The sequence below is a fragment of the Sycon ciliatum genome, chromosome 13, assembly GCF_964019385.1.
Source record: "Sycon ciliatum chromosome 13, ocSycCili1.1, whole genome shotgun sequence".
In the NCBI taxonomy this organism is placed as follows: Eukaryota; Metazoa; Porifera; class Calcarea; order Leucosolenida; family Sycettidae; genus Sycon; species Sycon ciliatum.
In genome coordinates, this window is record NC_088655.1 from 18,101,404 (window position 1) to 18,124,395 (window position 22,992).

At 50.6% G+C, this 22,992-nt stretch overlaps 1 protein-coding gene across 1 annotated transcript in view; it reads left to right on the forward strand.

The window, feature by feature from the left end:
* The window catches only part of LOC135829935 (hemicentin-2-like), a 73,242-nt gene that overhangs the window by 13,915 nt on the left and 36,335 nt on the right, over positions 1 to 22,992 (forward strand). The window contains exons 4-12 of the mRNA XM_065342323.1: positions 11,391 to 11,702; positions 15,513 to 15,812; positions 16,888 to 17,015; positions 17,702 to 17,864; positions 18,582 to 18,893; positions 19,722 to 20,021; positions 20,995 to 21,291; positions 21,690 to 21,817; positions 22,597 to 22,759. Of these exons, the coding sequence (XP_065198395.1) occupies positions 11,391 to 11,702; positions 15,513 to 15,812; positions 16,888 to 17,015; positions 17,702 to 17,864; positions 18,582 to 18,893; positions 19,722 to 20,021; positions 20,995 to 21,291; positions 21,690 to 21,817; positions 22,597 to 22,759 (2,103 nt within the window). The remainder of the gene's footprint in view (positions 1 to 11,390; positions 11,703 to 15,512; positions 15,813 to 16,887; positions 17,016 to 17,701; positions 17,865 to 18,581; positions 18,894 to 19,721; positions 20,022 to 20,994; positions 21,292 to 21,689; positions 21,818 to 22,596; positions 22,760 to 22,992) is intronic.

Consider the following 22,992-nt stretch of genomic DNA (forward strand, 5'->3'; position numbering starts at 1 on the left):
TCCGGAAGGAAGACCGCGATGTGACACGTTTTCTCTGGCTCAGGGATGCTACGAATCCTCACCTGACCAAGGACAACCTTGCGGTTTACCGGTTCTGCAGAATGCCCTTTGGTGTAATTGCTAGCCCATTTCTATTGGAAGCCACAATCCGCCATCACCTACAGCGCCACCCGTCGCCATTGTCTGAAACGATTGCCAGGAATATCTACGTCGACAACGTTGTCATTGGTGTCCGGACCGATGAAGAAGCATTGCCCGTCCACGACCAGGCCAAGAGTATCTTTGCCGAGGCGTCAATGAACTTACGTGAATGGACCAGCAGCTCGGCCGTGGTTCGTGCCGCTCTCCCTGAAGATGATCTTCTCACCTCCCGTCGCACCAAGGTTCTCGGTCTCCTCTGGGATACACATGCCGATGTTCTTACCATCCCAGAGAGTAAGATGCTGCGGTGTCCGTCTCAGCCTGTCACCAAGCGCACTATCCTGAGCGGTCTCTCTAGCCTGTATGACCCGCTTGGCCTGCTACTACCCATCACTCTTCAGGCCCGACTCCTCCTGAGAGAATTATGGCAAGTTCAGCTTGATTGGGACTCGCCGCTACCAGCACATCTGGCCGACAGGTGGGCAGCTATCTCGACTATGATGTCAACCGCTACGTCACTACCTGTCCCTCGACTCTGTGGTCCGGTTGCCACCGCGACAGATGTTCAACTACACATCTTCACAGACGCATCAGCCGAGGTATATGCTGCTGTTGCGTATTTACGGATCTCCGTTGGTGAGGTGCATCACAGCGGACTCATCTACAGCAAGTTGCGCTTGGCTCCGATGCCCAAACTCGATGCAGGCGGCACTGCTTCGTTGACCATCCCGCGTCTGGAGTTACTTGGTGTGACAATCGGTGCTCGACTATCCCGATTTCTCCATGACCAACTTCATCTGCCGATCTCGTCCACAACGTTATGGACGGACTCCAAGTGTGTTCTCCACTGGCTGGCCTCCCGACGTGACCTGTCAACCTTTGTCCAGAACCGAATTAGGGTGTTGCGCTCCCACACGTCAATCTCGTACTGCTATGTACCAACCTTGGATAACCCAGCCGACTTGGCGACACGCCCTCAGACAATGGAGCAACTCACAGCTAGCACACTCTGGTGGAAGGGTCCACGCTGGCTTCTTCAGGAGCCTTCCCAGTGGCCACAGAAACTAGTCGTCACACCTGACGTTATGGAACTTGCTGCTACTGAGGTTCGTGGACCGAAGGTGTTGCATGGTGCCACGCTAATCGCCACAGCATTCCCCCAGTCACGGCCTGCCATCGCCACCACTATCTGTGACCGGGTGTCATCGCTAGAGTGACTTATTCGCATCAGCTTCTACGTCTGTAACTTCATCCAGCAGCGGCTCTGGTCCCGTTTGTTGCCGGTCAGTCAGTCTCGCCTACGAACCACTCACCCCCTCCTCTGTTCATTGCTGACCGCTCTAGCCTCATCTTCGCATCTCAATGCGGCCTCTCGGCGTCTCATTCTAGCTGTACTCATTCGGATGGCTCAGCTTGAATGCTTTGCTGATGTGTTCCAGAGCTTCGCAACCAACAACCATTGCCCCATCCGCGGACAACTTGGCGTCGCCATTGATGATCACGGCCTACTACTTTGTCATGGGCGACTTGCATTGGCTGGTCATCCGGCCCTGGCTCTCTTACCAGCTACTCACCGGCTTACCCGACTCGTCATTACTGACGTTCACTGCCGCCTCTTGCATGCCGGCACAGCCCATACGCTAGCCCATTTGCGACTCAACTTCTGGGTGCCGCAGGGCCGCCGAGCGGTTCGTTCCATCCTCCGAAATTGTACCGTTTGCCGCAGGCATGAAGGACCACCGTACAAGCTGCCGTCCCCTCCAGCCCTACCGAAGGAACGAGTGGTTCCAGCAGCCCCATTCGAGTATGTTGGCCTCGATTATTTTGGTCCGATACTGGTGAAGCAAGCCGATGGCACTACAACATCCAAGGTCTGGGTTTGCCTCTTGACATGTCTTGCGGTACGTGCTGTGCATCTCGAGTGGGTCATTGATATGACAGCGCTTCAGTTCATTGCCTGTTTCCGGAGATTCGTGGCCAGGAGAGGGGTACCCCGCCTGTTGTATTCAGACAACGCATCGCAATTCAAAGCAGCCAGTGGTGTGCTCGACCAGCTGTGGAGCACAGTCGCCACGGACCCTGGTGTTGCCAACTACTTCACCAGCCAGGGTATCACCTGGAAATTCACAACCGCCTTCGCACCTTGGCAGGGAGGAGTGTACGAAAGAATGGTGGGGCTAGTGAAGCGGAGCCTACGGAAGGCACTGGGGCGTCAGCACCTCCGTCTTGATCAGCTCGCCACTCTTCTAGCTGAAGCCGAAGCGGAAGTCAACAGCAGACCCCTTACCTCCGTCACCGCCGACTACGAGGGCAGGGATGTCGAGATACTGACTCCTGCTCACTTCCTCCTTGGAAGTCGTCCAGCTGCTCTGCCACTTTCAACTGCGCTGGATGACCCCGAGTATACACCTCCAAGTACCGACCCGGCATTATCCCTGCTCACCGAGTGGCGTCACAGGCAGACCCAAAGCGAACTGTTCTGGAGCTTGTGGCGAACAGACTACCTCCAAGTGCTCCAAGAGCGGATGGCTCACACGTCCAAACGGCAACATTGCCCCAAACCCCCACCGGAACCTAGTGTGGGCGAAGTTGTCCTCGTTGACGAAGAGACGGCTCCAAGATGCATGTGGAAGCTGGCCCGTGTTGTCGCACTAGAGAAGAGCCAGACCGACGGCGCCGTCCGGGCTGCCCGCATTATAACCAGCACAGGCAAGGAGGTCAATCGACCAGTATGCAAATTGTACGGCCTTGAGTGTCGCCAAGTCCCAACGGAACTCCCGGAAACTGCAAGTGAGGTGCCAGTTACTGCACCAGCATCTGACAACCCCCAGCGACCAACTCGTGCGGCAGCTGACAAGGCCCGGCAGAATATTGCAAAGTGGACAGCTGTATCATTGCTGCACGTACACATCCCACACGCCTGATAAGTTTGACCGTGTCAAAGTGTGAGGATTAAGTGGTGCTTGGTCCAATTGGCAGTGACCTCACAAGCACATAAAACTCTCTGTATGCCTGTTAAACTGCTTGCTGTGTGTGTGTGTGTGTGTGTGTGTGTGTGTGTGTGCGTGTGTATCTGCATTGCTTATGCTCTATAAGTTACCTCCCAGTATACATTCCCGGTCGGCTGGAGTGTCGCGGCGACCTTGTCGCGCGATTTGTATCATGTTTGTGCCTGTTCTTGTTTCAGTACAAAACGCTAGTTCCATGCCCACGTTCCCGTGCTTTGTATGACTTGTTCTGGCCCACGTATGCATGACTGTACATGTACTTGTCAAGGCACGTGCATGCAGCACAGTTTGGCGCGCTTTTGCGAATGTGTTTTTCTTCTCCCACGGGGGTGGGTGATGCTGCTCTTTTTGGACACGAGTGGTTTTCAGTTTTGTTGTTCTCTAGTATTATTCTGGAAAGAGCGATTACTACAGACTCATTTGTCCTATGATGTGTGCCACCTGTAGAGGTGAGATCGGACTTGTGACCTGTGTTGATAAATCGAGAGATTGGGAATTCTAATCTTTCGACATGGTGCTTTAGTGACCAGAGATTTTCCTTAGTTTATTTAGTAAATTCCGACCAGAGTGATGGAGACTATCGCCCAGCTCGTAAAGTGTAGGGCAAACACGAAGCGACGACTCACACGCCTTCGCCACAATTTAACCCGGGAGCTTGCCAAAGACGCTCCATCACCACACTACCTGCTACGAGATTGGCAGCAGGCTGAACGCCTTGCAGCTGAAATCAATGCCACACAGGCTAGAATCCGCGATCTGACCGAACAGGCGACTTCCTCGGATGTTGAGGACCGCCTGGAGCAACTCGACAAGTGGGAGTTCGAGTTCGACGATGACCTGGAAGTCCTGAGGGACGCACGTACCGTTCTACAGAGGGAGAACCCGTCCGGACTCGCCACAGCAGATGCGGAACTGGAGGCAATCGCCAACTCGAGTCGATCCAGTGCCCCACAACCCTCCCCCACGACGTCCCCAGCCGCTGCCTTGACCAGCGAATCCTTCAGCCCATCAGCAGTGGTGGTCCACTCCAAGGGTCCACCTTCCGCTCCTGCGAGCTCTCCTGTGACTGCTGTTAGTCCTGTCCATGCTACTGGCTCTCCAGCCACTCCAGTCGTCCCGTCTCCGAATGTTCGCTTCCGCATTCCCATGACACCCGATCCCGTATCAGATACAGACAGTGACTCCGACTGGTCCAGTTCCAGTTCCGCCGGCACTCGGTCTTCTGGCGGGACATCTCGTAAACCGAAGCGATCACCCTCTTCCAGGGTGCCTGGTACCTCAGTGCGAACTGGGGGTAGTGCCGCCACGAGTGCCACTCCTCCTCCACCATCTGCCAAACCAGCAGTGACAGCAATTCACTTGCCGAAGCTGACCGTGCCCACCTTCAGTGGTGACACACTTTCCTGGCCCGCATTCTGGGACATGTTTTCTGCGTCTGTAGACGCCCAGCCACTTCCGGATGTGTCCAAGTTCACATATCTGCGCACAGCGTTAAGCGGTCCACCGAACCGCTTGATTGCAGGCTTAGCGGTCACGAACGACAACTATCCCATCGCCCTGCAAGCCCTGAGGGAGGAGTATGGGAAGCCGGAGGTCATCGTCACCAAGCTCTACCGACACCTGCAACAACTCCCTCCATCGTCCTCCCAATTGGCGTCTATCAAGGTCACGCAGGAGACCGTTCACAACCTCCTCAGACAGCTGGAGGCACAGGGCGAAAACCTCCGTGGTCAGAACCTGGTCAGCCAGCAGATCCTGTCGAAGTTCCCCCTCGAGGTGACCACCAAGCTGGAGGAGTGGCGTCCTCTTTCTGAAGCCTCAATGGGGTGGGATGTCAAGACACTGATGCAGGCTCTCAAACGGTACGTCACCCTGCATGAGTGTGCCCAACAACGCTCCAGCTTTTCCGACCACCCGATGACCGCTGTATCTGATCATGTTGCTAGCGGAAGTGCTCTATTGGTGTCAGCAGCGCAACAGCAAACAACCTCGCCGGCCCCTTCACAGCTGCGTCACTCAAGTGCATCACAAAAGCCCTCTGGATTTCGCTCACCCTGCGTCTACTGCGGTGGTAACCACGGTCATGATGACTGTCTGGCGTATGGCACAGAGCAAACCCGCAAGGCCCAGCTTCTCAAGACACAACGCTGCTTCCGGTGTCTTGGCAAGGGTCATCAAGCTGCTGCTTGCACTCGGGCACGGACATGCCGCCACTGTCAGATCACCAACCGCCACCACGCGTCTATTTGTACAACACTGTTCGCTAGCCAGCATACCACTCAAGCTGCTGTCCACAACCCTCCCCTCGGTAGTCAGCAGCCAGAGCACGCTTCAGATCCTCCGGGAAGCCCCACCACTGTAGCTTCCGGTCACGGTGTCTCTACTGCTAACGTCTACCTGCAGACGGCCAAGGTGACACTCCACAATGGCGGGCAATCACTTTCCGCTCGTGTACTTCTTGACAGCGGCAGTCAACGTACCTTTCTCACAAGTTCCGCCGCGGAGTCACTTGGACTTCCTGTTCGGTGTACGGAGTATCTGCACGTGTCCACATTTGCCAGTAGTGGGCCGCAGCGACTACAGGCCAATGTTGTCGACTTCGAGCTGGCACTGCAAGATGGCTCCCTGCTCCCTCTGACAGCCCATGTTCTGCCAAAAATCACCGACCCTGTCCATCGCAGTGCGATTCCTGATCAAGACCGACAGTTCCTGCAGTCGCTATCTTCTAGTCTGGCTGACAACCTTCCAGACACATCTGAGAAGGCATCCGTTGACCTGTTAATCGGCACGGATTACTTCTGGAGCATTATTCAACAGGACCGGATCGTGTTGCCGTCGGGTCTGTTGCTCCTCCCATCGCGTCTGGGTTACATCCTTACTGGCTGCTATGCTCCGTCACATGATGACTCCAGCCAAACATCCACACTGCTGTGTCACACCGCTGTACGCCTTGCCTCCCATCAGCTCCAAGTAATGGATTCCACGCCGCGGTCGACACTCACACCCAATCTGACCGAGATGTGGAATTTGGATCGGATTGGCATCCACGACTGCCCCGACGTCACTGCTGATGACCTGGCGCTCCGCCATTTCCAGGACCACATCCAGTTCACTGGTGGCCGGTACGAAGTGGCCTGGCCATGGAAATCGGAACCACCTGACCTGCCAACCAACTATGGCCTCGCATTTGCCCGGTTGTCTACGTTGTGCCGTCGCTTAGCCAATGATTCCGACCTCCGACAGCAGTACGACAAGGTCATCCAATCGCAAGTTGACCTGGGGATCATCGAGCCTGTCGCGAACCCACCGCCTACGGGCACGCCACAGCACTATTTGCCCCATCAGCCAGTTATAACGCCGTCGAAACAGACCACGAAGCTACGCATTGTCTACGATGCCTCGGCGAAGACAACGAAGCAGTCGAAAAGCCTGAACGAATGCATGCACCGGGGCCCTATCCGTCTGCCCAACCTCTGTGGTATGCTCCTGCGCTTTCGGTGCTACAACGTTGCCATTGTTGCTGACATCGAGAAGGCGTTTCTTCAACTGCGTATCCGGAAGGAAGACCGCGATGTGACACGTTTTCTCTGGCTCAGGGATGCTACGAATCCTCACCTGACCAAGGACAACCTTGCGGTTTACCGGTTCTGCAGAATGCCCTTTGGTGTAATTGCTAGCCCATTTCTATTGGAAGCCACAATCCGCCATCACCTACAGCGCCACCCGTCGCCATTGTCTGAAACGATTGCCAGGAATATCTACGTCGACAACGTTGTCATTGGTGTCCGGACCGATGAAGAAGCATTGCCCGTCCACGACCAGGCCAAGAGTATCTTTGCCGAGGCGTCAATGAACTTACGTGAATGGACCAGCAGCTCGGCCGTGGTTCGTGCCGCTCTCCCTGAAGATGATCTTCTCACCTCCCGTCGCACCAAGGTTCTCGGTCTCCTCTGGGATACACATGCCGATGTTCTTACCATCCCAGAGAGTAAGATGCTGCGGTGTCCGTCTCAGCCTGTCACCAAGCGCACTATCCTGAGCGGTCTCTCTAGCCTGTATGACCCGCTTGGCCTGCTACTACCCATCACTCTTCAGGCCCGACTCCTCCTGAGAGAATTATGGCAAGTTCAGCTTGATTGGGACTCGCCGCTACCAGCACATCTGGCCGACAGGTGGGCAGCTATCTCGACTATGATGTCAACCGCTACGTCACTACCTGTCCCTCGACTCTGTGGTCCGGTTGCCACCGCGACAGATGTTCAACTACACATCTTCACAGACGCATCAGCCGAGGTATATGCTGCTGTTGCGTATTTACGGATCTCCGTTGGTGAGGTGCATCACAGCGGACTCATCTACAGCAAGTTGCGCTTGGCTCCGATGCCCTAACTCGATGCAGGCGGCACTGCTTCGTTGACCATCCCGCGTCTGGAGTTACTTGGTGTGACAATCGGTGCTCGACTATCCCGATTTCTCCATGACCAACTTCATCTGCCGATCTCGTCCACAACGTTATGGACGGACTCCAAGTGTGTTCTCCACTGGCTGGCCTCCCGACGTGACCTGTCAACCTTTGTCCAGAACCGAATTAGGGTGTTGCGCTCCCACACGTCAATCTCGTACTGCTATGTACCAACCTTGGATAACCCAGCCGACTTGGCGACACGCCCTCAGACAATGGAGCAACTCACAGCTAGCACACTCTGGTGGAAGGGTCCACGCTGGCTTCTTCAGGAGCCTTCCCAGTGGCCACAGAAACTAGTCGTCACACCTGACGTTATGGAACTTGCTGCTACTGAGGTTCGTGGACCGAAGGTGTTGCATGGTGCCACGCTAATCGCCACAGCATTCCCCCAGTCACGGCCTGCCATCGCCACCACTATCTGTGACCGGGTGTCATCGCTAGAGTGACTTATTCGCATCAGCTTCTACGTCTGTAACTTCATCCAGCAGCGGCTCTGGTCCCGTTTGTTGCCGGTCAGTCAGTCTCGCCTACGAACCACTCACCCCCTCCTCTGTTCATTGCTGACCGCTCTAGCCTCATCTTCGCATCTCAATGCGGCCTCTCGGCGTCTCATTCTAGCTGTACTCATTCGGATGGCTCAGCTTGAATGCTTTGCTGATGTGTTCCAGAGCTTCGCAACCAACAACCATTGCCCCATCCGCGGACAACTTGGCGTCGCCATTGATGATCACGGCCTACTACTTTGTCATGGGCGACTTGCATTGGCTGGTCATCCGGCCCTGGCTCTCTTACCAGCTACTCACCGGCTTACCCGACTCGTCATTACTGACGTTCACTGCCGCCTCTTGCATGCCGGCACAGCCCATACGCTAGCCCATTTGCGACTCAACTTCTGGGTGCCGCAGGGCCGCCGAGCGGTTCGTTCCATCCTCCGAAATTGTACCGTTTGCCGCAGGCATGAAGGACCACCGTACAAGCTGCCGTCCCCTCCAGCCCTACCGAAGGAACGAGTGGTTCCAGCAGCCCCATTCGAGTATGTTGGCCTCGATTATTTTGGTCCGATACTGGTGAAGCAAGCCGATGGCACTACAACATCCAAGGTCTGGGTTTGCCTCTTGACATGTCTTGCGGTACGTGCTGTGCATCTCGAGTGGGTCATTGATATGACAGCGCTTCAGTTCATTGCCTGTTTCCGGAGATTCGTGGCCAGGAGAGGGGTACCCCGCCTGTTGTATTCAGACAACGCATCGCAATTCAAAGCAGCCAGTGGTGTGCTCGACCAGCTGTGGAGCACAGTCGCCACGGACCCTGGTGTTGCCAACTACTTCACCAGCCAGGGTATCACCTGGAAATTCACAACCGCCTTCGCACCTTGGCAGGGAGGAGTGTACGAAAGAATGGTGGGGCTAGTGAAGCGGAGCCTACGGAAGGCACTGGGGCGTCAGCACCTCCGTCTTGATCAGCTCGCCACTCTTCTAGCTGAAGCCGAAGCGGAAGTCAACAGCAGACCCCTTACCTCCGTCACCGCCGACTACGAGGGCAGGGATGTCGAGATACTGACTCCTGCTCACTTCCTCCTTGGAAGTCGTCCAGCTGCTCTGCCACTTTCAACTGCGCTGGATGACCCCGAGTATACACCTCCAAGTACCGACCCGGCATTATCCCTGCTCACCGAGTGGCGTCACAGGCAGACCCAAAGCGAACTGTTCTGGAGCTTGTGGCGAACAGACTACCTCCAAGTGCTCCAAGAGCGGATGGCTCACACGTCCAAACGGCAACATTGCCCCAAACCCCCACCGGAACCTAGTGTGGGCGAAGTTGTCCTCGTTGACGAAGAGACGGCTCCAAGATGCATGTGGAAGCTGGCCCGTGTTGTCGCACTAGAGAAGAGCCAGACCGACGGCGCCGTCCGGGCTGCCCGCATTATAACCAGCACAGGCAAGGAGGTCAATCGACCAGTATGCAAATTGTACGGCCTTGAGTGTCGCCAAGTCCCAACGGAACTCCCGGAAACTGCAAGTGAGGTGCCAGTTACTGCACCAGCATCTGACAACCCCCAGCGACCAACTCGTGCGGCAGCTGACAAGGCCCGGCAGAATATTGCAAAGTGGACAGCTGTATCATTGCTGCACGTACACATCCCACACGCCTGATAAGTTTGACCGTGTCAAAGTGTGAGGATTAAGTGGTGCTTGGTCCAATTGGCAGTGACCTCACAAGCACATAAAACTCTCTGTATGCCTGTTAAACTGCTTGCTGTGTGTGTGTGTGTGTGTGTGTGTGTGTGTGTGCGTGTGTATCTGCATTGCTTATGCTCTATAAGTTACCTCCCAGTATACATTCCCGGTCGGCTGGAGTGTCGCGGCGACCTTGTCGCGCGATTTGTATCATGTTTGTGCCTGTTCTTGTTTCAGTACAAAACGCTAGTTCCATGCCCACGTTCCCGTGCTTTGTATGACTTGTTCTGGCCCACGTATGCATGACTGTACATGTACTTGTCAAGGCACGTGCATGCAGCACAGTTTGGCGCGCTTTTGCGAATGTGTTTTTCTTCTCCCACGGGGGTGGGTGATGCTGCTCTTTTTGGACACGAGTGGTTTTCAGTTTTGTTGTTCTCTAGTATTATTCTGGAAAGAGCGATTACTACAGACTCATTTGTCCTATGATGTGTGCCACCTGTAGAGGTGAGATCGGACTTGTGACCTGTGTTGATAAATCGAGAGATTGGGAATTCTAATCTTTCGACACCACTGTTGGTTCTGTTCAAAATATGAAGGGCAATGCTCGCCACAGGGGACATTTTCCTTCACATGATTGCTCTAAAAAATTATTACTATGAACTTCTGTGCAAAATTCACTCGGATACTGAGCCAGTAAAATTGAATGTAATTAAAATAGAAGAAATCAAAATGAAACGAGTTATGAAGCAACTAGTTTTATGCTCTGTTATCGCACTTTCTGACTACTTATTATCTTGTTGCAGTCATGGATAGTTGCTTCGTAACTCGCTTCCATGTGATTTCTTCTATTTTTTAAAATTATATGAACTTCAGTGCTTTGTGTATTGGGGCCCGTATCCATAACTATCTAACCCTGATGATGCTCTCCTGGGCGAAACTTTGGAGGAGATAATATTCCAAGTCTTGTAGCCCAGGGCTAAAGGCGATCGTGTGTAGACTGCAGTGCAATGACATGGCTGAAATTTAGTTACAAAGTCCTATAGTTTATAAGTGATTCGTTGAACGAAGCACGTCTACGGAATTCCCAGTAGCGTCTGCGCTAGACATTGCCAAGTTTGATTTGCAGTAAGCAAGGATCAGAGTTTCGGTTTGTTTGCAAGGTATACTCTCAATGCAGCGAACACTAGGTTGTGCAGTTCGCCCAACCGTGATTAAATTTGGAGATAGAACTTTATTTGTGACAACAAAAAACCTAGATGAAGCGGCTTAAGCGGTATGAGCAGATGATGTTGGTTTATCCTGCGTGGAACACCTGCTTTGGTGGGACTTGACTAACTCAAGACTGCCACCTAGTGGACATGAGGAGCCCCTCGCACTTTCCACTTTGCAAACCTGGATGAAAGCACCGCACCGTTCCTACATGTTTCACGTAGGAGCCACAAACTTCATTTTCATAATAAACGTTTATACATTAGCACTGCAGAAAAGGCTGGCGTTGATATGTCCAGACCTTTTCATGGTTAGAGGTTCGAACCGCACAGCAGTGGCGTGTGACTGAAAATTTCCCTTTTTGTTGCGCTGATTTTACCCATGCAGAACCACCCCTGATCGTGACAGCACCCAGAGCTGTGACATTGAACAAGGGCACCACACTCCAGCTGCAGTGTGTTGCCACGGGTAATCCACGCCCAACGATGCAATGGACGCATCCATCGATCACTATTCCCGCAACCGGTATTGCTACTGCACCGTACAACACCTCCTCAATCAGCCAACGCAAACTATTTGCGGTCGAGTCAAATCTGACCATTGCCGCCGTTGGCTTAGAGGCCGAAGGTGGATTCCAATGCCTGGCGTCCAATACGTTCCCGCCGAGTGCCAGTGCATCAGCTGTAATCACTGTTTTCAGTAAGTGAATATTGTGTAAGCTGTAATCACTGTTTTCAGTAAGTGAATATTCTGTAAGTCGCCTAGTACAGACTGTACAAGCGGAAAGTCTAACGAGTCACAAAGTCTAACGTTTTAACGACCAATTATTTTTCGTTATTTGAAAAAAAACATTATTGCTAGATATCTGCGTGAAGACGTGCATACAGATAGATGGCCAGGTAGCCATCGTTAAACTTTCTGCACGTAATTATGGCAAAATTACAAATAACGTTAAAAATTTTGGTCGTTAGACGTTCCGGTTTAACAGTAGCTCTGCAGTGTCTGCTCTAGGATTTCAAACCAACCGGGTACACATGGACCTGGCACAACTCTTCCAACCGGGTCAGAGCCGGGTCAGAACCGGGTCAGAGCCGGGTCAGAACCGGGTCAGAGCCGGATCCGTCCAAGTGCGGCTACTGCATGTACTGCATCTACATGTACATCTGAAAGCTGTACAGAATAGGACTCCCTGGTGTACATAATAGTACTCCCTGCTGTACAGAATAGGACTCCCTGCTGTGTATTCCCAACAGGGTCACAGGTGACCCGACGTTTTTCCAAACGGGTCCAAGTACCCTCCAACCGGGTCGCTGACCCCGCTGACCCAGCTCTGGAGCAGACACTGAAATTGTTTTACTCTCTGATAAGACATACTCTTGCTTAGTACGGACATCGTCCGGAGTATGTGGGTGAAAGACGTTCAAAAGACTGGAGCTGCACAATCTTGGGGTGTTGTGCACTCTTGGTTCCTTGTAGATCGCTTTGCTTTGATGCCCCAGCATGGTTTGTGCGTGCGTGCGTGCATGCGCGCGCGTGTGTGTGTGTGTGTGTGTGTGTGTGTGTGTGTGTGTGTGTGTGTGTGTGTGTGTATGTGTAATCTCAGCACAAGTTGCTATGGCTTCTGCCGTAGCATTGCTATCATCGCCTCTGGTGATGGGCGTCAAAAGGTCAAAAGGTGTGTATGTGTGTGTGTGTGTGTGTGTGTGTGTGTGTGTGTGTGTGTGTGTGTGTGTGTGTGTGCGCGTGCACGTGTGTATGTACATGTGCATATGTGTGTATGTATGTGTGTGTGTGTGTGTGTGTGTGTGTGTGTGTGTGTGTGTGTGTGTGTGTGTGTGTGTGTGTGTGTGTGTGTGTGTGTGTGTGTGTGTGTGTGTGTGTGTGTGTGTGTGTGTGTGTGTGTGTGTGTGTGTGTGTGTGTGTGTGTGTGTGTGTGTGTGTGTGTGTGTGTGTGTGTGTGTGTGTGTGTGTGTGTGTGTGTGTGTGTGTGTGTGTGTGTGTGTGTGTGTGTGTGTGTGTGTGTGTGTGTGTGTGTGTGTGTGTGTGTGTGTGTGTGTGTGTGTGTGTGTGTGTGTGTGTGTGTGTGTGTGTGTGTGTGTGTGTGTGTGTGTGTGTGTGTGTGTGTGTGTGTGTGTGTGTGTGTGTGTGTGTGTGTGTGTGTGTGTGTGTGTGTGTGTGTGTGTGTGTGTGTGTGTGTGTGTGTGTGTGTGTGTGTGTGTGTGTGTGTGTGTGTGTGTGTGTGTGTGTGTGTGTGTGTGTGTGTGTGTGTGTGTGTGTGTGTGTGTGTGTGTGTGTGTGTGTGTGTGTGTGTGTGTGTGTGTGTGTGTGTGTGTGTGTGTGTGTGTGTGTGTGTGTGTGTGTGTGTGTGTGTGTGTGTGTGTGTGTGTGTGTGTGTGTGTGTGTGTGTGTGTGTGTGTGTGTGTGTGTGTGTGTGTGTGTGTGTGTGTGTGTGTGTGTGTGTGTGTGTGTGTGTGTGTGTGTGTGTGTGTGTGTGTGTGTGTGTGTGTGTGTGTGTGTGTGTGTGTGTGTGTGTGTGTGTGTGTGTGTGTGTGTGTGTGTGTGTGTGTGTGTGTGTGTGTGTGTGTGTGTGTGTGTGTGTGTGTGTGTGTGTGTGTGTGTGTGTGTGTGTGTGTGTGTGTGTGTGTGTGTGTGTGTGTGTGTGTGTGTGTGTGTGTGTGTGTGTGTGTGTGTGTGTGTGTGTGTGTGTGTGTGTGTGTGTGTGTGTGTGTGTGTGTGTGTGTGTGTGTGTGTGTGTGTGTGTGTGTGTGTGTGTGTGTGTGTGTGTGTGTGTGTGTGTGTGTGTGTGTGTGTGTGTGTGTGTGTGTGTGTGTGTGTGTGTGTGTGTGTGTGTGTGTGTGTGTGTGTGTGTGTGTGTGTGTGTGTGTGTGTGTGTGTGTGTGTGTGTGTGTGTGTGTGTGTGTGTGTGTGTGTGTGTGTGTGTGTGTGTGTGTGTGTGTGTGTGTGTGTGTGTGTGTGTGTGTGTGTGTGTGTGTGTGTGTGTGTGTGTGTGTGTGTGTGTGTGTGTGTGTGTGTGTGTGTGTGTGTGTGTGTGTGTGTGTGTGTGTGTGTGTGTGTGTGTGTGTGTGTGTGTGTGTGTGTGTGTGTGTGTGTGTGTGTGTGTGTGTGTGTGTGTGTGTGTGTGTGTGTGTGTGTGTGTGTGTGTGTGTGTGTGTGGAAAAATGAAAAATCGGGATTCACTGGCCAGAATAAGCCACTTCAATCAGCTGTGTGGTGGATACCAGGCTAAAATTAGTGGCGGTCAATTCATCAGCCTTGCCACCTGTTGAATGGTGTAATTCCAGCACAAGTTGCTATGTCTAATATAGCTGTTCGCTATCATCGCTTCCGCGATGGGCAGGTCTGAGGTGTGTGTGTGTGTGTGTGTGTGTGTGTGTGTGTGTGTGTGTGTGTGTGTGTGTGTGTGTGTGTGTGTGTGTGTGTGTGTGTGTGTGTGTGTGTGTGTGTGTGTGTGTGTGTGTGTGTGTGTGTGTGTGTGTGTGTGTGTGTGTGTGTGTGTGTGTGTGTGTGTGTGTGTGTGTGTGTGTGTGTGTGTGTGTGTGTGTGTGTGTGTGTGTGTGTGTGTGTGTGTGTGTGTGTGTGTGTGTGTGTGTGTGTGTGTGTGTGTGTGTGTGTGTGTGTGTGTGTGTGTGTGTGTGTGTGTGTGTGTGTGTGTGTGTGTGTGTGTGTGTGTGTGTGTGTGTGTGTGTGTGTGTGTGTGTGTGTGTGTGTGTGTGTGTGTGTGTGTGTGTGTGTGTGTGTGTGTGTGTGTGTGTGTGTGTGTGTGTGTGTGTGTGTGTGTGTGTGTGTGTGTGTGTGTGTGTGTGTGTGTGTGTGTGTGTGTGTGTGTGTGTGTGTGTGTGTGTGTGTGTGTGTGTGTGTGTGTGTGTGTGTGTGTGTGTGTGTGTGTGTGTGTGTGTGTGTGTGTGTGTGTGTGTGTGTGTGTGTGTGTGTGTGTGTGTGTGTGTGTGTGTGTGTGTGTGTGTGTGTGTGTGTGTGTGTGTGTGTGTGTGTGTGTGTGTGTGTGTGTGTGTGTGTGTGTGTGTGTGTGTGTGTGTGTGTGTGTGTGTGTGTGTGTGTGTGTGTGTGTGTGTGTGTGTGTGTGTGTGTGTGTGTGTGTGTGTGTGTGTGTGTGTGTGTGTGTGTGTGTGTGTGTGTGTGTGTGTGTGTGTGTGTGTGTGTGTGTGTGTGTGTGTGTGTGTGTGTGTGTGTGTGTGTGTGTGTGTGTGTGTGTGTGTGTGTGTGTGTGTGTGTGTGTGTGTGTGTGTGTGTGTGTGTGTGTGTGTGTGTGTGTGTGTGTGTGTGTGTGTGTGTGTGTGTGTGTGTGTGTGTGTGTGTGTGTGTGTGTGTGTGTGTGTGTGTGTGTGTGTGTGTGTGTGTGTGTGTGTGTGTGTGTGTGTGTGTGTGTGTGTGTGTGTGTGTGTGTGTGTGTGTGTGTGTGTGTGTGTGTGTGTGTGTGTGTGTGTGTGTGTGTGTGTGTGTGCCCACTCGTGTATGCATGTATTGTTTCAGTAAAACCTGAGCTTGTTGCCAACCTGTCCAGCCCGAGTACAACCACAAACGAGCACACCGCCAGAGTGGAGCTATCCTGCACAGTTCGTGCTCGGCCAGCACCCACCATCACCTGGTTAAGTCCTACCGGCTCTGATCTGAGCGCCTTGGGAAGCGTGATCGTGAACACCTCCACGCCCAATGTTTACCATGGCAACCTGGTGCTGCGGGACATCGCAAAGAAACAGGAGGGTAGCTACATGTGTACAGGTCGTACCAGTTACGGTTCAGTCTCCACAAACGTGTTCCTGAGAGTACAAGGTGCGTGCAGTCAACTTCGAAGTTTGCTTACAATCCCATTCGCATATTTGCGAAGGGTGCACATATTTTTAACCCATTTAAGGCAACAGATCATGGAACCCAGGCTCTGCACTCCCTATTTGGCATTGAAAAAGACGTACATATACGTTCTCAGCTGAGAACGTATATGTAAATATACGTTCTCAGCGCCTGGGTGTCATTTCCAATGACGTACAGTCAACTTCGCTAATAACGACTGCGGATATAACGACAATTCCTGAATAACGACAGAATTTCCATGCCCAGAGCAAAGTCCCATCTACCTGTATACATACAATGAGACTTCGGGTATAACAACACTTCGCGAATAAAGACACTTTTTTGATGCCCCGCTGAGTGTCATTATAAGCAAAGTTTAGTAAGTAAAGTTTGCACATCCAGATTACAACCGGCTATAGAGTTGTCACGGTTGCGGAACAAAACTTTTACAGTAAAAATGGTTATAGCAAACACCTGCTTTTAACGACGGTTTTCCATGCAGGAAGAGTTCTACACAAAAACTGCACCGGATACAGCGAACGCCTGTCTTGCGTGAACCAGTATTAGGAGGGCGTTTTGTTTGTGCCATGCAGAGCGCCATGTTGCCTGAGACACAACTGAGTGTACAATGTGCTACTACACAAAGTGTGCTGTGCTGTACATATATGCATAATATTGGCATAAGTTGGTTCCAAACAAATTTTAGTCACTATATCCATTGAGGTGTGCGTGGGGGACATCAGCACCGGAGTAGTGAAGTTCACTGAGTACTGTGCAAGTGACAGCTGAGTAGTGTATGGTTGACATCATTAATGAAGTAGTGATGTTCGACCAAGACAGAAATGCTACATGTTCTTCGATATCGTCAGATTATGAGATGTAGCCAAAGTCAGCTGCGCTCTAAATCAGGGTGTCAGTGCCCAAACCGTGTTTTCATGGAAATTCAATATTTTGAGATGACTAGCTGAATCTGCATGCAGCACTGGAACTGGAAACACTGCACTGTTCAATCTATCCGCATGGCTTGTAAGTCCATTCCTGGCTGTTGTGTATCCAGTCTTGCCCAGCGCTATGCCGGTAGCAGAAAAGCAAGACGGTGTTCAAGGAAAGAGTGTGATAATAGCATTGAATATGGTCTACGCTGGGGATCCGACTGTGCCCACACACAACATCACCTGGACAAAGGTAAACTTTAGCACATTCGTGCAGCGTATTTCCTATCTGTGGCTGGGATGTGAAAGAGTCATCTTATCCTATGGTTATGTCACATAGCATGGATTCACATCTTTGTCATGCTGCTAATTTTGTGTAGAAAATCGTCATGGGATGTGACCAGTTGAACCAATTTGGCCAACATCATGTTGCCCATGGATGCAATGGTTGACTGGAGTTGGATCCAACATGGCTGTCACATAATGATCATGTGATAGTGTGATGTCACTCTGTACAAGCTCATGTACAGGAAGTGTAATGAAGTGTGTTGTGTCAGGAACAGAGTGGGTTCACATCTATCGCATGACCATGCCGGACAGCCATGTTAGTTCCAACAACAGTCAATCCTTGCACACATGGGTCACATGAAGTTGGCCATGTTGGTTCCACTGTTTATTTGTCACGATCACTCTCTACTCGCATTCAGTCATCTGAAAAATATGAATCCACTCTACAGTAGGCAAGTTGCCTGCAAACTTTATACTATGGCACCTATAGCAGAATTGCCTTCTGATCAGTGTAGTGTATCTCTAGTAGAGTGTATGCGAGTTGCCTGAACACTCTACACTATGGCAACTATTGTGGAATTGCCTTACGACCAGGTTAGTGTAACTCTAGTGTACCATCTTCATGCGACCACTTCACTGTCTTTTCTACAGGTTGGCAACAGCACATGGCAGACAAGAGCAGCGGGTTACATTTCACTGGATCGTCTCTACGTTACCATACCCTCAGTTCAGTTCTGGGATGCAGGACGGTACACAGTGAAGATAGGGAACCTGGCTGGTGAGATCGTTGTCAACTTTACCATCACATACAAAGGTACTTTATTACTAGTTCACCATGGCCCATTTTAAACACGACCAAGGGAAGCAGTTTTTGATTGGTCCCGGCACACCCTAGTCTTTCCTACTTTGGTTATGATATGAAAGGTATACCACGGTGTACACATGGCCTCCTCAGCAGTAAACACACGTTGGTGACCAAAAGGTTGCTCCGGCCATGGCCTGACCAACCGGACCGGTTCCGCGGGGCCTGAGTTAGCATCGTTTAGTCTTGCGTGCTGCACCCAGTAGGTATATCTCCAGGACCTTGTATGATACTCAAGCATGGTCCATTTTTGTTCGGGAGACGAGTTGTCTGCTTGAGTTCTTCAGCAATTAATGTCATGAATTGGAATGGAATAGCTGCTGTTAAAACTTTGGTGAAGGAGGTTGTCACCGGCAGTTTCTGTTGTGAGCCGCATTCTCGGCAATACCGAGTAGACATTTTGTGGATATTTGCCGTGTTCCTGGGGTGGTTGGCTGTCTTGCAGTTTCATTTCCAATGCTGGTTCGTTTGTGAATATCGGGGAGCGACTGGCAAATATTTAGTAAAGGTGTGCATTATTTTAAAAGGACAGTGAAGATATAGTACTTGTTTTAGGCTGCCAAACGGTTGGAATATAAGGTGCATTCAAGGCTTCCAGTAGTCATCTTGTCCACGAAATGTATGATGTGTATTCTAATACCCCTGCCCATGCTGCGTTCTTTTTGACAGTGCCTCCGAAGGTGTTCAAGTTGCCGTTTAGCCACAGTGCTAACAAAAGCACAACGACTACATTTGCGTGCACCGCAAGCGGTAATCCCGTTCCCAGCATCGCCTGGTACCATGACTCCAGCCCTTTGCCCGTAAATAAGTCTCACATTACGGCCTACATCGATGCGAGCCTGTCCAGCAAGCTGACGTACGGTATAACTTCAATCCTCACTCTCAAGCATCTTCATCCCAGCAACAACGGGGTGTACAAGTGTGTTGCGCAGAATGGCGTTCCCCCTGGTTCCGCTGCAACTGCCAACTTGACTGTGTTCTGTAAGTGATTTCTATCAGCTGCCAGTTCAGTGTGCATGTACTTGCCACATTCACACTGGGGACCATGTACTTGGTTAAGTTTTTTAAGTGTTCCCTGCATCACCACAAGGAACGCAAGTATGTGTTTATGTATGTTTGCACACGAAGCACAGAAGCCATATAATTTGTTCGACTAGGCCTTTCATTCCATTACTCTTCAGGTCGAATACAATGGTGATTAGCGAAAAAATTATATGGCTTCTGTGCTTCGTGTGCTGATTTGCTTTCCTCCAACCAAAAAATTATCTATGTTTATATGTGTATTTTTGCTCGGATTTGTGGGTCTGCGTGCTTGGTTGTGCATACTGGCCTGGAAAAGCACAATAATCAACAAGTGAGCAGCTTGGCAGCCCCCCCCCCCCCCTCCCCACCTTCCTTTGGCTAGAACCCTCAATCAGGTGTGTTTTGGTGGTGATAATTGAGACATTGTTCAATGGCTGAAAATTAACCCAGGATACGGCAAGCAGCGTTTCATTCAGTAGGTAGCTGTTACCTAGCCTGCACTTCGAGAAGAGTTCTGTGTGCTCGTTGAGGCATGATGGAGAACTTGTGACGGTGAAAATGTGGTACCTTTTGCGTAAACAGAGGGCACAGGCAGGGGTGTGGACACGCTACGGTCACTATGGTATTGACCGTACCACTATTTGCCACAGGTACCACGTGAATCAATAAAACACTCTCTTGTAAAGACATCAATATTATGTGCGTGTTCGCTCGCTCGCGCACGTGCGTGCTGGTGTGCATGTGTGTGTGTGTGTATTTTGTGTGTACGCGTGTTTGCTGTTGCAGATGGACCTAATCTCCAGTCTGCTACTTTCAACAGATTGCAAGCCATCGAAGGCAGTAATGTGACCGCGAAGTTCTCTTTTCTCTCTAACCCCAAACCCACATACAACTGGACGGCCGCTCCAAAGCTTGCAGTGGGAACAGCAACCAGAGTATCTCTTTCCGGTCAGGTGCCGTCCTTTACGTTTGAGCTTCATCTGAGTCAAGTTGCTGCCGTCAGCCCAGTTTTTCTGCACAACATCACCTTCACCGTGGAAAATTTCCTTGGCAGCACAGCTGTAACAAGAGAGGTCACAGTCCAAGGTCAGTGAGTCTCTGCTGTAGTGATGTGTTACACTGATGCTCTACACTTGTGTGTGCTGCTCTCCTCTGCAAAAAACAAAAATCATTTTTTTCCATCACCGGTAATCTTGGTAAGAAGGCGGCTAGTCCAAACCTTGGAGCTCGCACTTCCTGTCAACTGAGTGATACTGGACTGATTCACAACTGCTGTCTAGAGCACATGAGAAGACTGCCGGGCCATTCACTTCACCCGAAGTCGCATCTAAGTAAACCTTGGATCTTTGAAATAATGAAGTTGTCCTTCTGGAGTTTGTATAGTTGTCTGTTCTGTGGAGTTCCTCCCATGCTCAGAGTGAGGCATGCTGGGACACAAATACATGTGGCCAGTTCATTTGACTGACCTCAAGCTTCATGTTTATTAGGGTGTCTTCGGGTAGTAGGGTACCCGTGCCACCCATAGTTTGAGCGGGTATTCGTGTAAAAGTTTGCTCCTAAGAACCCGATTGGGTACTGTAAAACCGGAAAGTCTAACGACTAAAATGATAGTAAAAAGTTTAACGTTTTCGTAATTTTGGCATGATTACGTGCAGAAAGTTTAACAATGGCTACCTGGCCACCCATCTGTATGCGCATCTTTACATAGACATCTAGCGATAACGTATTTTTCAAAAAACAAAAAATAATTGGTCGTTAAAACGTTAGACTTTGTGACTCGTTAGACTTTCTGGTTTTACAGTAGTTGGAGTTACGTGTTTTTGCAATGCTGCATGTATAATGCACGGCTACGTGCTTACTGTGCACTTTCTATGTAGCGCGAGGGCACACTCACTGTACTATGTCAAGAATACCCGATAGGGTACCCGTACTACCCGGATAGAAATACCCGGACTCGTTACCCGACCAAATCCCTACCCGTTGCGGCTCTAATGTTTATATTTCTTCATTATCTGTGCTGTTACTCGCACCGTCTTGTCTTTATGTACCTGCTTTTCAGTGAAGCCACGGTTATTGAACGGCTCCGCGGTGAACATGACCAGCAATGAACGCCAGGATAACGTCACGCTGACCTGCATCTTCCAGAGTGTTCCCGTGTCCAGCGTCACATGGATCAGACATGACGGAGTGAACGTGACCGCGTTGTCACGGGCTGTATCAAGCAGCACACACCCATACCTATTGTACAGCTATCTGACCTTGCAGAACATCAGCAAGCAGGATGAAGGCTACTATACATGCCGTGGATTGAACAGTGTTGGCGTCACGTCGCATCAAATCTTTCTCAGAGTTCAAGGTAAAGTATATACTATAGGTCAACAAGTATTCGGCGCATATTTATTTTCGCCTATTTTCGGCCTGGTCATGTTTGGCCAAAAAATTTGTTGCGGCCGAAATTTAGTTTTGCAAGGTTCAGTGTGACAGTACAGGCGGCAGCAGTACAGGCCGAAAATGTGATCCGGCCGAAATAGGTTTTAGCAGTAGGAGGCCGCAATTTGAATTGGCCGAAAATTTGTAGCATTGCAACTGATTGCCTCCTTGCTGTCCTGCAGCCGCTCCAGTTCACATAGCTAGCTGGATTGGTTGAAATTTCGGAAGTGCTGCGTCTACGTATTGAGCCTCTAGAGAAACTGGCTAAGTGCTAAGGCTGTTTCATAACTTGTTTTGTATTTTCTTCTCTTTTCCCAATCATAGACCTGCCGAGAGCTATAGCAGTGCATCAGAAAGAGATTGGCATTCAGCATAGCCCATCCACATTGGAGGTCAACATTACGTACAGAGGAGACCCGCAGGTTCCCATTTCCAACATCACATGGTCAAAGGTAAGCTGATGGTTATAGGAATAAAGTGTGTGTTGAATCCAGTGCTGTTAGCATTTCAGCATTCAGGGCAGGCCACTAAGCTGCTTACAGTGCTATGGACGGTACCGCCATACATGCAGTAATAACTCTCATCCCTTGTATTTCTCATGATACTAGCAAACAGGATGCTTGCTGCATCACTGCATTCACTGCATGGATGCAGTGAATGGGATTTTCGGTCTTTGACTACTTTGTGGTGCGTCTGATCTACTCACCTCCCACCACTTTAGGAGCTGCATCTGCGCCTTGATCCTAGAGGGTGATGGCGTTCTTGCGGATGCCGAAAACTCGGTTTCCAGCCGAGTCTCAAGCGAGCTTTGACTTTTAATTTTTTTTATTTTTAGCAAACAGGCATAGTAGGATAGTCCGGAAGCACGACTGAGAAGCAGAGGGTACCAGCCTCGATCCCAGCTTATTAGAGGAAGGATTTTACAAGCAGGACCCGCCGTTAAGCCGTGGTTTGGCACAAGGTTTTGGACCACTTTATGGCATGAGCCGCATCTCAGCCTTCATGGTGGGCGTCCTGCGATTGTGGGAAAATCAGTCTGACTCAGTCGCATGTGAGCCATGAACTATAATCATTATGCTCGTTCAGCACTCAGTGGGCATATTATGTGGTTATTTGCGTGGGCTCGTTTGTATCTTTATGTTTGCGAGCGCACCTGCGCATGCATGTGTCCTTTTGTATTCTGGTACATGTGCTCGCGTGTATTATGCATGACGGCATGCTTTGTGTGCAGGTGGGAAACTCAACGTGGACAGCGGCTACAAGCACCCTTGTATCTCCAGATCGGCTCTCATTGACTATCCCTAGAGTGCACTATTGGGATGAAGGTCAGTACATGGTGAACATCAGCAACGCAGCAGGGCAGATCACCGTTAACTTCACACTTACATACAGAGGTAAGTAACAAAGAGGTTCAATCAGCAGACAACCTGGGCCATGCTGCAAGTATTGGTTGTGTGATATAGGCTAACATTGACAATTGAAGGCGTTGGAATATTATCTTGAAGGTCACGCAGTCCTCCATCTGGATATAGTTCCACTGGCATTAGTGCATATGCTATGGTCATTACAAGCTGTCCTCTGTTCCTTGCGAGTACAGGTTTCGATCTACTTGTATCGGAAAATCTAT